General features: G+C 36.5%; 1 protein-coding gene across 2 annotated transcripts in view; it reads left to right on the top strand.

The window, feature by feature from the left end:
* The window catches only part of LOC131676734 (uncharacterized), a 216,929-nt gene that overhangs the window by 177,702 nt on the left and 24,414 nt on the right, over window positions 1-14,813 (top strand). For both annotated transcript variants that reach the window (XM_058956017.1, XM_058956009.1), the window contains 2 exons: window positions 9,389-9,449; window positions 9,530-9,652. Coding sequence is in view for 1 of the 2 variants with exons in the window: in XM_058956009.1 (XP_058811992.1) it covers window positions 9,389-9,449; window positions 9,530-9,652 (184 nt within the window). In the remaining variant the exon portion in view is untranslated. The remainder of the gene's footprint in view (window positions 1-9,388; window positions 9,450-9,529; window positions 9,653-14,813) is intronic.

Below are 14,813 nucleotides of genomic sequence, written 5' to 3'. Positions count from 1 at the left end.
AGAGGCTCGGCTTGCCCTTTAATGTTAGGATTTTAGCTTGCCTTCACAAGGGTTAAACAACCTGAAATTCTCCATCGAAATATTTGAATGACGTGTCCAAATTCAACATCTTTGGCTCAAATGGCCGTTGTTTCGAGTAGACAAAATCGATCTTAAAATTGAACTAAAAAGTCTAATAGCAGCAGCTACGCCCAGGTATAGTGGAGTAATGGTATGGGTATTATATGTAAAAAAGCAATAAATTTGGCCTTTATTGGTGGATTGTTGGATCAGAATATTTAACTGAATATGTATATCTATAAATATATTTTGAAAAAAAAAATATCCAGAAACTCTAATTTAGAAATGATCGAGAACTTCCACTAGAAAGGGGTGGCCGTAGCGTTGTCGGTAAATCGATTGCCTTGTACGCAGCGCACCTGGGTTCGAGTCCCGCCCCATACATAGGGTTAGAAATTTTTCATAAGATATTTTTCTAACCCGAATAGGCGAATGACCTTAAGGTTAAAACCTCTATAATCGACATAAAAAAAACTTCCACCAGAAGAACGACTCAAAGCATAAGGCGTACCAAAGACGCTTATGGTAAATTTAAAATTGTTTAGTTATCGATAATCCAATGCAGTCTCTGTTTATAAACTCATTAAAGCATTTATGGGTGTATTTGGATAAAAAATTGCGAAACCATCCAGTTTCAAATGAATGACCTTAGAAATTGTAGACGACTGGAGAAAAATTTCGGTTAAACACACACAAAAACTAGTAGACAGCGTTCCAAAACTATTGAGAACTTTAACTATAAACAATAGTTACCACACTGAATATTCATTATATTAATGTCAATTGATTTTTTAAAAAAATATGTGTACATTATGAATGTGAATTTAAGTGCATTGTACCTTAGAATTATGTTCATTTTGAAAACAATGAACGTTTGTAGTTCAAAACTGATGCTTATATCTTTCCTATGCTGTCTAGTAAACTCATTCATCATAAATAAAATGTCTCGAAAACATAGTTTTCTTTGTAAAGCACGCACAAGCATTTCGCATAGCGGTGTACGAATTCGAATTTGAGTCACTGTAAAAGAACGAATGAGGGCCCATTCATCAGCGCACAGTTGGACGAAGGATTTAATTAGTGAAACAACCCTTCGAGTAAAACCCTTTACAAATTCGGGTACATATAGAATATATAAAATGGCTGCAGTAATTGTGCTAATTGATAGCATACCAGCCCCTTTTAATTGATTGTATAAAACGCTGTATTTTGAGGTGTCAGTGAAGGAATCTTTCGATCAGACTTTTAGCCATGTTCTTTCTGTAGGAATCAGTTTGTATGTCATGCTTTTCTCAGCACAGGAGACTTTGACGAAGAGGAAGTGGAATTAGCACTAGTTCCTATTTATTTTTATTTTTTGAAAGAGGTGATAAGGACTTTTTTTTGTCTTTTTGATGCCTTTGCAATGGTGGAAACGAAACTACGAGTTCGTCATCCTCAAGATTGGATAACAGTTAAAATTGATTTTCGTTTCTGTCCTTGCTCATGACGTTCATCATTTTGACGGTATCGGCGTACGACAAACGAGCATGTTTCGTAATAGAGTTTTTACGCGGAGAGTCTTTTCTTGGTAAACAGTGCATTGTCACAAATTTTCGTAAACCTTACCCCAATGAATACAAGCAAACTATGTCTTTTATTGAACATTCATCACAGGGTTTAAGCGCAAAAAAACACTTTTTTGACATTTTTTTATAACTTTGCGTGAAGCAAATTTATCAAAAGTTTGTACATTATAAAATATCATTTCAATAACATTCTGTACTTTGTCTATGTAAAAATATCAACAAACGACTCGGTGACGAAGCTTTTTGTACAACGTCTCTGGAAAAACATGATTTGCGGTATCGCCTGCCATTCCAAAACTACTTAACCGATTTCTTTCAAACTTTGCATACAAAGTCTATGTAAAAAATACCTAACCCCTACGTTGAGTTTTTGAGATAAATTTTCAGTTAAGGGTTTTTTTTTACTCATTTTTAATAAAAATTACTATTTTCACGAAAAATTCCGTCTTTTTTAATGAGTGGACACCAAAAACTCAACGTATGGGTTAGGTATTTTTATCATAGAATGTGTATAGCAAGTTTGAAAGAAATCGGTTAAGTAGTTTTTGAATGGCAGGTAAATCATATATTTCGTCACCGAGTCGTTTGTTGATATTTTTGCATAGAAAAATTACAGCATGTTATTGAAATGATACTCTATAATGTACAAAAGTTTTGATCAATTTGCTTCACGCAAAGTTCCGAAAAAATCGCAGAAAAAGTGTTTTATTTTCGCGCTGAAACCTTTACCCCACCCCCTCCCTCCCCTTAACGCACTTACTGCTAAAATGGCCGAAAGATCGAGTACTTTTACATAAATATTTGAAATTTCAACTTTAAATCACTATAATAGTTTATACTGTGCAGAACAGCCTTCCGAATAGGAAAGTATTTCAATTTTTTGTTACAGGTAAAATTTCGGCATGAAACTTGTAAGGAGTTTGAGTTGTCGGCGGTGGGCAGCTGCACGAGATTGTTTATAAATCCGCCATTTCTATTTAGTTTGACATTCAAATAAATTTTTTTTAAGAAAACATATATAATAAAAATACGCAAAAGATAATTTGTTTTTTATGTTCTAAAAATGCTAAAAATCATCTTTTATAAGCCACGCGGTATTTTTGATTTCGTGGACTGATATGTATCTACGCACCAAATCATTTGGATTACATTTAGAGGTTTCTTAAGGGGTTGTATACCTTTTTGTTTTTCAAAAAATCGATTTTTTTTATTACCTTATCTGAATTTACATCTCTTTGAGAATATATTCCCAAATTTTTATAGAGGTTCGATAAATAGATCGAAAGTTTCAGCGTTTCGTTTACCAAGAGCAGTGGCAATTTGAAATTTTAAACTCGATTATCTCGAAATGTCGTTTTTCCAAAACCACTCAACCGATTATCTTCACAACTGACCGTAATTAATTTTTTTCATACTTTAACGATTTCTTTTTATGCATAAATTTTTGTGTTGTAGGTAAGATTTTTAATGCAATTTTTAGAGCTTATCGCAGCGATTTTTGAGGAAAAACCTGGGTTCGGGTCCCGACCCCGTACATAGGGTTAGAAATTTTTCATAAGAGATTTTTCTAACCCGAAGAGGCGAATGACCTTATGCTTCCGAAATAAAAAAAATAAAAAAAACATTGTACTGTTGACGCTAATATTCAGAATAACACTGTTGTAAATTCGGTTGTCTTATAAATAGAGAACGATTCTTGTGAAATGCAATCGTTTTACTATGTTCAAAAGTTTAATTTTTTAACATATTTTTACTTGGATTTTCTAAGATTCCAAATTTTACCGCATACAGGGCGCCAACACTTATTAGCTGTGGATGTAGTCTACATACTTATTTACCATTAATCCGGCTAGAATCCGTGGAACAAAACGGCGAACAGATGGATGAACCTTGCCAACGAAGAGATAGTTAGCTGAGCTGACATAGGTCTTTATTCCGTTAGCTATTACTAATGTTGAATGCAATCGTATACAATCTTCACTGGCTAAAGTATGGGGTCTTTAAATCAGCCAACTCCGTGCTTCGACAGATGCACGCGAACCAAACTCGTCTTGGTGACCACGCCGTTGATCTCAACTTCATGTATAGGTACTTGCACACGATATACCTTCGAAAGATGATCGTTGCTAGTAATGTCATTTGTTTGTTTTAGTTTGGCCATCAATAAAGGCGTATTAGGGCGAATCTATGATATATCGGTCACAGTCTTATATCGTTGTGTCAGCGTTTCTTTTTTTTTTTTTCTTTGACACGGAAGAATGACCAAATGCGATATAATTTCAAGCCGAGCAATCGATTTTATTTCATCATCCATTTGTGCATGAGGGGAATATTAACTATGGAATGTCGGGCCTAGAGAACAGGAACAGAAGTGAAAGAATCGGAAATAGGAATGAATTTTCGCTTGGATGCCCTGGTTTGATCGGTCAGAGGTCAGGCTCGCTAGTCTCATAAGTCACTCGTTCGGCAGGATTTTCAGTGATCGGAAGAATTGTAGCACACGTAGCCCAGCACACTCAGTATTGATTGCGAAGTCAGTTGGAACAGAAGGTCAAGTTCCGCAACGCAATGTAATATTTGCTTGGATTATCGCTTTGTGGGAGCATTTTTTTAAATTCCCCGTTTTGTAAGTGATTCGTTTGAATATATAGTGTACACAGTTAATTTAACCCGATATTGTATCTGTGGTTAATTGATTAGTATCCACTCGCACTGAGTGCCTAACACCGACACCAAAGACGTGACTCCACCATCTGTAACCAAAATCAATATACATACACTGCAAGGACCAAGATCAACGGCTGACGTGGGCAGAGATTTTTCATCTCAGAAAATTGCAATGAGATGAGATAAAACCCACACTCACTCGGACGAGAAGATGTGACGTTTACTACTCAACCACCAGCGCTCAGTGGTCCAAACAGACGGTCCTAAGCTTGTACTGCATTTCGATGGTTTTTTCGTGCATTTAGCAGCGTTACATGAAACTTGTTAACGTATATAAATCCATTAGCAGCTCATGTTCCCTTAAGGGAGCGCTTTATGAAAATCTTTTTTCATAAACCAAATAAAAATGTGTGAACCCTCTTACTTTTATTCCAGTGGGGAAGATAATTTTTCTACCAAAGCATTTTTCCGGAATAAGCTAGCAACAGTAAGGCATACTGATAGTTACTAAAGGGTGTACGGGATCTATTTGCTTATTTTTTAAATTGCTGTATTTTTTTACATTAAGGATTATCTATTGAATTTTGGATGAGTTTAGTTCAATGTATATTGTTTACATTGTGTATGTTTCAGTAACATGTGCAGCCATGGCGAAAATAAAGTCAGAAGAATATCCCTGGGAACCAGGGATGTCAGGTGCACATATTAGCAAAAAGCCGGAAATGGTACAATCTAAGAAAGTCGTGCATTGAAAAAGTATAAACATCAATACGAAGGAAATCAAAATGGATCTCCGTACGGGGAGAAGGATCTCAAGCGGGTCATCTAAGCTTTCAAGAGAAATTCCACACTGATAATATAAATTCGTAAATATAATGAAATTGATTATGCAATGCACGAATTCATTCGTCGTTTTCTGCAACGAAGTATTTTCGTGCATTGTAAATAGTAGGTTTCGTTCATTTCATGAACAAGAATAGCCGCTTGCTGAACGAAAGCTTTCGTAAATTTTACACATTTAATGTACACTACACGAAAGTTATCGTTGATAACGACATTATTTTTCGTGAATGAAACGAAAGGTTTTGCTTATTTTATTAAACGTTTGTGTATATTGCGAACGATTTCGTTGGTCGCACGAATTCATTTCGTTTATCTTAGAAAAGTTTGCGTAATTATTAGCATCTTATTTTTTCATTCGATCTTTTGGGATCGATGTTTGACAACACCGATTTTTTTTAATTAAGGAAACAGATCTGGCAAAATCGATTTTATTGTGGTATGAAGAAATGACCGCTTGATGAACGAAAGTTTTCGTAAATTTTACTTATTTAGTACATTGCACGAATGTCGTCGTTGAAAACGAAATTATTTTTCGTGAATGCAACGAAATGTTTTGTTTATTATAATGAACGTTTGTGCATATTACGAACAATCTCGTTGGTAGCACGAATTCATTTTGTTCGTCTAAGAGAATTTTTCGTATAAAATAGCATATTATTTTGACATTGTTCCTGTAGAGAAAAACTCAAACTTATTCATACAAAACCAACGAGCAGTTCGCGATGGCTCAACTGAATCCGTACTGCTCCGGATTCTGGATCAACAGGAAGCGGAAGAGGTTCAGAGAATATTCCTGAAACCGGCGGACACGGATACGGCTACTAAATAGTCAGACCGAGACCGTCGTGATGATCGACAATTATCTGACGTATAGCAACAATGACTCCATATTCCACCTCTAATGAAGCTCTTTCGATGTTCACGGTTTGACGAATGGTGCTCGTAAATATAATAAAGATATTCGTATATAGCAGCGAACAATTCGTTTGCCGAATGAAGCTGTTTCGTAATAAGCCAACGAAAGTCGTTTCGTGGTTTTCACGAAAAAATCGTTTTAAAAAATAAAAGTGTTTCAATAGAACTACGAACGATTCATTATATGTACGAAAAATTCGTAAATTTCACGAAAATATGCTGCGCGAAACTAATTTTAAGCGATTTACGAATATATTCTATCAGTGCAGTAGTTCAGTGAGTAATGTGATGTAAAAACAGCCTTCAACCAAGCGGAAGCTCTATACTCAAATGTTGCTGAAACCGCATTGTATTGTTATGAATGACGAGACTTATGAGAAAACAAATTTCCGCCAGTAGCAGAAGAAATCTAAGTTTGCTAAATAATTATGATTTGGCAGGCAAGTTGCTAGTGTCGAAAGCATAGCACTCAGTTCGTCATACCCGGAACAGTTAATAGGCAGGTGTACTTGAAAAAATGCTTCCAAAATCTTCTACTTTTACTTCTGGGATCAAACAATGGCTTTACGCTTTTCTGGCCGAATTCAAAGAGGTCCTCTTTTGCCAAACGATCTTAATCCATTAAACACACCGGAATTGCCACAAATTGTAAAATACCTGACCCTCATGAAGCAGGCCATCCAAAAGCATCTTAAGGAAGTGAAAAAGAAACCGAAATGAAGAAAAAATGGATCTTCACACAAAAACAAGTTGGCCCAAACGTTGTACAAGACCTTATTAGCGTTAAGAGGATGGTATGCGCATTTGGATTTTGCTAGGAGGTTGAATAAAATAAGCACGGAAAAAATTAATAGTATGCTTTATTTTATTCACAAAGTTTGAAAACGATATTGAATTTTGACACACGTTTGAAATTGTCTATGTACGAGGATTTCATTAGCACAAACGCAATGATTTAAAAGGATAAGGGTTTCAGCGTGAAAAGAAAAACACTTTTTTTGCGATTTTTTAATTTTGCGTGAAGCGAATTGATCAAAACTTTTGTACTTTATAGTATATCATTTCAATAACATGCTGAAATTTTTCTATGCATAAATATAGACAAACGACTTGGTGACGAAGCTTTTTGTAGAATGTCTCTGAAAAAAACATGATTTGCGGTGTTACTTGCCATTCAAAAACTACTTAACCGATTTCTTTCATGCTTTAAATATGTATATATTTTATGTAAAAAATACCCAAGCCCTACGTTGTGTGTTTGAGATAAATTTTTAATTAAGGGAGTTGTTTACTCATTCTAAATAAAAATTGTGTATTTTTTATTATTTCGCCTTTTTATGAGTAAACACCCCCTTAATCGAAAAATTATCTCAAATACTCAACGTAGGGGTTAGGTATTTAACATAGAACGTGTATGTAAAGTTTGAAAGAAATCGATTAAGTAGTTTTTGAACGGCAAGTAAAACCTTGTATTTCACAAACAATCCGATATGGAAAATTAGAAATACTTTCCTCGATTCATAACATCTCGCGCTATCAAAACTCTTTGTCTCTATAATGTGTTACCACTCGGTAGTTTTCATCCCAATAAATATATCGCAGTGAAGAAGTAGCGAATTCTGTCTAAATACTGTTGCAATAAATAGTAATCCGGCCCATTACGCAGATAAGATTAGCTTTTCTAGGCAATACTCCCACGGTCGGCTGTGTGGAGTTCAAATTGCTTTTGTTTAGGGGACATAGGATACTCTCGGTAGCCGGCTGCCCAGAGTTTAAAATGAACCAAAATCTTTCTTTTTCGAGTGATCGTATACTCGAGGACAAACTAAACAACTACCTAATAAAATATGCTTATAGGTCGCATCGTTTGCTTGGAGCGAATCCTAGACCTTATATCCTTCCAAACCACCAGCTCCGCGACACCTATGGAAGAGTCTGATGAACCGTCGTCCTTCCGTTAAGTAAGTGGAACATCAACACTTCCCGTCTACCGTATCCTTTATCCTTCCCCGGGAACGATGGAGATGGGGGCGGCCGGCAATGATGGCTATCGTGCTGTTGAGGATTTAATATGGGTCGGATTGGTATACATTCCTACTTACCATTTCCTAAGCAACTCTTGTTAGATAATTAGCAGTAAAACATGATGAAGTCAGTGTGAAACCCACCAAAATCATCGTCGCAACGCAAGTAACACCGCAAATCATGTTTTTTTTCTGAAACGTTCTACAAAAAGCTTCGCCACCGAGTCGTTTGTCTACAATTTTACATAGAAAAATTACAGCTTGTTATTGAAATGATACACTATAATATAGAAAAGTTTTGATCAATTCGCTTCACACAAAGTTCTACAACAATTCTGAAACCCTTACCCCCACCCTTAAGCCATTGTTATGTAAGCTTATAAAACGGCAAAAATTGTTTAGTAATAGACCCCACTATGTACTTATCTTACTACCCACTCGGGCTAAAAATGTAACGCCGGCCCTGCCCTTATTCATCCTACTATTTGACCTAATGCGTTAAATAGAGATAGCAGACACTGCTCTAACTAATGTATTCAAATGGTGGGATGAATTCAGGAGCTAAGATGAATTATGGCACAGTTACCCTGCCGTGAGCGTGGTCAACTTTCTGAAGATATGCGTTCTACCTATTTACTGAAGTCTAAATTTCTGATTTGTTACCGCTACCGATCACGTGCAGCATAAAATTAAATCATGTCTGTGGAATAATATTATGTAAAAAGGCAGTTTGAAATCAAATACCAATTTCTATATTCGAAAGTCCGAATACGACGACGAAGGACCACAAACATGCCCCCTTTCTCTGTCCCTCTAAAATAAGTTTACGGAGCGCCTTTGAATGAAGCTGCAATCAATCGAAACTGAGTACGACCGTTTGATCTTCGCTAGCCAGCAATAAACTAATTAAATGAGTCATGTAACCGCTCCTGTTTCATCGAGCGCACAGAAGCCACTGCAAGGTATTGTGTGGTGAGTTATGAACTTGTTGAAACGTTCGTTGATCGTAACACAGGAAATGCTGACGAGCAAAGGAGCGCTCAATCGAACTATGGTGTGCTTGATTTCATGCAATATTTATATATGAAACTAGTTGCAAGTACAGTAGAGTGTTTCAGCATCGTTTACATTAATGCTCCAAACAAAATATATTACGTTCTACATGAAAAGTGCCACATCACCACGGTTTGATTTCCAAGTTCTAGAACATCAATAAAAAAATCTCCATAGAACAACATTCATTGAATTACAAACAAAAGTTAGTTTTAAATTAATTTAAAATTTTGCGTTTTTTCTCCTCTCTTTCTCTAGAACAAACTGGATTACGACAGTCAGCATGACCAACAGTCACAGCACAGTCAGGACGTCCCAGGTAAGAATTCGTTCAGTGGTGCTCGGTTGTCGTGAGCAAAACTCTACTATTCACTTTTAAATTTTCCTTTTTCTGTGCAGAATGGGATACTGGCTGGGCGGAAGGACCGGAAAAGGTGATCGTAGAGGTTCGTGAGACGGCGACTGATTCATTTGATCTGCTAGAAACAAGCACTGTATATAATTCCACTGAAGTTTTAGAGGGTAAGCAAAATCATCATACTTCGTATATCCTCAATCATTTAAGTTTAAGCTAATCTCAACTCAATCAACTGATACGACAAACGGCAAGGGTCGTGCAGTTGTTTCCTGTCAACCTAAGTTCCCAAAATGATCTAAATCAATCGTGATTTGTTACAATGAAAAACACAAAAAAAAACAATTAATATAGCAGGTTCACCACAAAGATAAATCCGACACCAAACAATTCAAATCACTGTATGTACAGCAAAATGTGGAGATACGCTGCTACAAATCAAACGTCTTCACTGGAAGCGGATAAAATCAACAGAAAAATTGAATTTGTTATGATAGACTTCAGCTCTATACAAGTTTTAAAAGTAACTTTCATCTCCTGTTCTTAATCCAATTCATTTTTCTTGCTGTGAAACTTGGCCTTTACCTCAACGTATGTAAGGAAAAGTACGTTGGTATGAACATTGTAGGAAGGATAGACACTACCTAAATCACTGAAAAATTAGTTTAAAATTTATTGATACCATAACTTTTCGAGATGCACGGTCCCGCTTGGAAATAAATCTGGCAGATATTCTGCAAAATTCGAGCAACGAACAATATTTCTAGTATGGCGCTGCCAAAATTTAGTTATACCACAGATTATCTGTGGTTATACACCTGCCAGCTAAGGGAGGCAGATTCATCGTTGTTTATTTGCTCCGATTCACTTGTTTTCCCATTCCGCCATGTTTACGTTATGATATCAAACTTTAAATATGGAGAATTAAAACCTCATTCAACACGGATAAATGTAAGTAATCTATTTCTATATGTCTTAAGGCCAAATTCTGCACCCTCGCTCAACTTTTAAACCAGTTTCACCAGTACGTTTAAACCTGGCTTAAGCGCTTGGCGAGGGTGAAGAAATCGGTCCCTATTATCTTTGTACTAGATTGCATCTGAAACGTCTGAACTTTGGATAGCCTATATGTAAGAGTAAGTTATTAGACCCGGATTAGAGCATATCACGGGATATCGTCGAGCAAAGTTTACAGCATAAAGAGTAATATAATATATTACAATTTGTATACATTATTATTAAAACTACATTGAAGAATGATGCTTTTGTTTGTTAATAATATTCCAAAAGAAAAAAAGGAAACGGAGCTAAATGGTTCCAAACCGGTTGTGCTAACCGTGCCTGGCGGAAATCTACCACGACTCCTGCCAAACATGATTCACGCAAAACGGTTATTAAAGGGCTTTGTTTTCTGCCAGAAATTGTTGCTAAATTTTCGTCGGAATTCTGACAGAGGTTTGGCATTATTGGCCTTTCTCAAAGCTGCCTTTCAAAAAATAATTTTTCGTTTCATAGTAGTATTGTGTTGTGTGTCTCAAAATAGCCCAGTCACCAAATTTTCTGGCAGAGACCGTTCTGCTAGATTTTCTACTTGTTCTATAAAGAATTAAACATTACAAAATACACAAAACACAAATATTTTTGAACAGGCTGCTTTACGAATGATTTTTGAAAAAACTGTCTCATTTTTTTATAAATTCAACAGACATGATACATTTTAGAGTTATTTTAGATCTGGGGACGAATGTACCCCCACAAAACAGTTTGCGTATAGAAGAAGACATGAAACCGTTGTAGGATTAACAACGCGTTAAACCAAATGTTAAAGCCTGTTGCACTTGGAATCCGAATACTTTATAAATTCTGTAGCACCACCTCTTTAGGGGTCGGATTTGGAAGGGCAATGTTTCATCTTGATACGATCAGTAAAAAGTTGTGCTAAATGGCAGACAAGAACAGAAAATTAGTCCTACACACACCCACGTGGAAAACCCGTTTCTGTAGGCTCCAAAACAAAAATTTTATCTGGCAACAGAATGAGGCCCCAGAAAATTCAAGCTTGTTTTCGCCGATAAATTTGCCAAAAATAATTATCTGGCAAGTAATTCACTGCTGCGGACACAAGACCAAGCTTTTCAGCCAATAAAACGATGGACTCGAATTTCTATAAGCAAGAGATCTTGGAGAAATATTTTACTACCATTCGTCAAGGCTCACAAAGGCACAATGATTTTCGTACTAGATTTGACAAACTTCCAATACAGCAGGGAGTTGTCACCGTGGTACCGTGACAATAAAGTGGATTTCATCTGCAACGATATTAATGCACCCATTTGCCCACAATTCCGCCTAATCCATAAATTTTGAGTAGCTATCAAGTAAAAGTTGAAAAAAACTGAAAACCCGAGCAAAGTCGAACATCAACATTACAACAAGTAGAAATCATATTTTCATAATAGCATAAAATTGAAATCTTTTTTGCTATCAGTTTTAGATTTTTTAAATATGGCATCAAATTTTGATCTCATTTTACTATCCTTGTTTCTTAGAATAATTTTCTATGTTTATATTTCTTTGGTGAAACATCAAAGTGAATACATATTTTGTTATCAAAAAAAAATTTCTACGTCTCAATGAGCTGTCAATTTACTCTGACTGATAGTACAATTAGTTTTCTGTTTGATGTCATAGGACAATTTTTCTGCTCTCCATTTTGATCTTTTAACCGTTGAAACGACCAAAACGACAACAACCTGAGTAATCATTTGCCGAACATCAAGTTAAATTATCAATTTGTTGTCAGACTCTGCTCAGAAATACACTCAGGACGTTGCACAAGTAGCTTGATGTTGGAACAAAATGCCACTGAAATTGGCAGGTCAATGTTGGGTTTTCGACGTGAATGCGCAGGATTAATTTTCTTTATTCTACTTCTTCTTCGGGTGGAATCCATACTGAATTCACTCAGAAGTCCTATCCGGTTCCGGAATGATTTGAATGGGTAGAGGTATAACCGCTCTCAATTCAGTCGAACTCGGCCACTAAAAACATGACGGCAGTAGCGCACCTGGTGGAGATATCCCAACTACCTTCGAAAACGTTAGGAATTTTTACACAAGTTGAATGCTGAAGATGGACGTCTGTTCTATGTGGAGAGACATTCTGAGCGAGCAAAAGCGATACGATCGTATTTTCCACTTAGACATTGAAGTTTGCCAGGCATATACCTTCCTTGGCTTACACAGAAGGAGTTTCCGATATGTCCGGTAGGTTGCTTGCAAAGGAAAATAAAGGACGAGTCTTTCCGGAATAGCGTTGAGCTACAGACCACCACCAGATGAATTACTCTCCACAGCAGTCCTGATAATTGGTGGTTGGGTTGTTGAATTATTCACAAATTTACGAAAGTAGATATTTTCTGCCCAGGTGTGTTTGGAGAGAGCCTTATCTCTAAATTATTTGCGGACGCCGATTTTAAATATTATATAGCTCAAAGATGTGACATCCTGTCCTTAGGAATTAGACGGCCTATTCTTGATTGTATATACATATGTATATGGTTTATATACAGCAACCCGTTTCCAAGGGGTATTTACGGATGGTGATAGCGGTTTTGAGTCAACTGTAACCGAGAGAGCTTTTACAACACAACATCTTTCAAATCAGCTATGTCATCCTTTCAAGATTTCAGAGAACTGTCGTCGGGCACTGTATTGTCGCACAACGCAAAGCCATTCTACGAAAATAATCATTCGAAAATAAATCAGCACAGCCGTTACACATACAGAATAGATTCCGTGGGAGGGTTCCCAGGATGTCACGAATATTTTCATGCATCTTGACACATATAATGTGGAACGAATTTCCGCAGTACCCACGACATGTGATTCATTCAGAATCATTAACCACTTTCGAGCAGTTGGTACAAGCCACGCTTTTGGGCGTAGAAATAACGCCTAGTCAACAGAAGTGATAACTCAGCTATCCATCAGAAGAGGTCGCTTATGATGAAAAAATGAGCGCGACGTAGTGCGCAGTGATAACGTCAAGTAAAAACAAAAATTTCTAACAAAGCTATCACTTTCACAAATCAACACAACCAGATATATCCTGCTTGAAGTCACGAAACTTCTATACTCTCGTACGACCGATTTACGAGAGAAACAGATAAAACCAAAATAAAAGAAATCGCGATTGGAAAAAAATTTAAAAAATTCGGCTCTATTGACGACCGGAATATAGCAAACAGTGATGCCAATATGCATCACAAAATGAATATTAAACGGAATAATACCACAAAATGAATATTGAACGGAATAATGTTGATACAATTTTCAAACATTATTATTCCTTGGCTAAGCCAAAGAGAACTGATCATTAACAATCGCAAATATTGATTTACATTTCATAAACGAATTTTTCTGATTCAATTCTCCGTCGTCCTAATAAGGACGGTTTGCTGGCAACTAGGTCTTGTGATTCGGATCGAGTGTCTTATAAAACGATTTAAAACTTGCCGGTACGGCTCATACACACGGTTTAAACTAGCAATTTGGCATCTCGCCATCCTTTGTTCAATCATCGTTTGGGTCTCAGAACATTAAAATCCTTGCAGTACACACATACGAACTTTTGCTGATGATGTCTTGTGATTCGGGTCGATGATGCGAACGATTAAACTTTCTTTTGTTCCGAGTGGTTTCAGTTTAATTGAAATAGAACACGGTCGAAAAGGTTTCAAAATCACTTATCACAAGCTTCCTTTTCGTACCACAAGTTTAAAACGAATGAAATTTCAAATTGAAGTTGTCGGCCGTGTTGCCATTTGAATACACTCTAAAAAATAAGCAGTCACGCATGTAATTAAACCTTCTAAAACTGCATACGTTAGAAAATACTGTTAGTATTTATCACTCACCCTGTGCGCTACTGACTGCCAGTTATTCAGTCCTTGTATAAAGCGGTCAAAAATAATGCTGAATCGTGCATCTTGTCCCATCAATTAATTTGTCCGTAACGGTAGGTGACTTTCACAACAAGCTGTGGCTGCTGATACATCTATAGCGTTACTTGATCATAGTATAGAGCAGTTTTATTCGTCAACGAAGATCAGTTTCGAAGAATAGGCTTTTTAGTATTATTTGCACGTGAATAACAAATCTTGCGTCAAATATGTCGTAAACAAGTCGACAAAGGCAGATTCAGTAAGCTTGTCGCTAGGAAGCAATAATGCCGCAGATGGATAATAATTTGAACCAACAAAGGATGTCCCACATCAAATTGCATCACGGAAAAAACGCTTTAGAAAATAAACCATTGCGGATTTTC

The sequence above is a fragment of the Topomyia yanbarensis genome, chromosome 1, assembly GCF_030247195.1.
Source record: "Topomyia yanbarensis strain Yona2022 chromosome 1, ASM3024719v1, whole genome shotgun sequence".
NCBI lineage: Eukaryota > Metazoa > Arthropoda > Insecta > Diptera > Culicidae > Topomyia > Topomyia yanbarensis.
The sequence above is the reverse complement of the archived record's forward strand: the minus strand, read 5'-3'. Positions and strand labels throughout refer to the sequence as shown.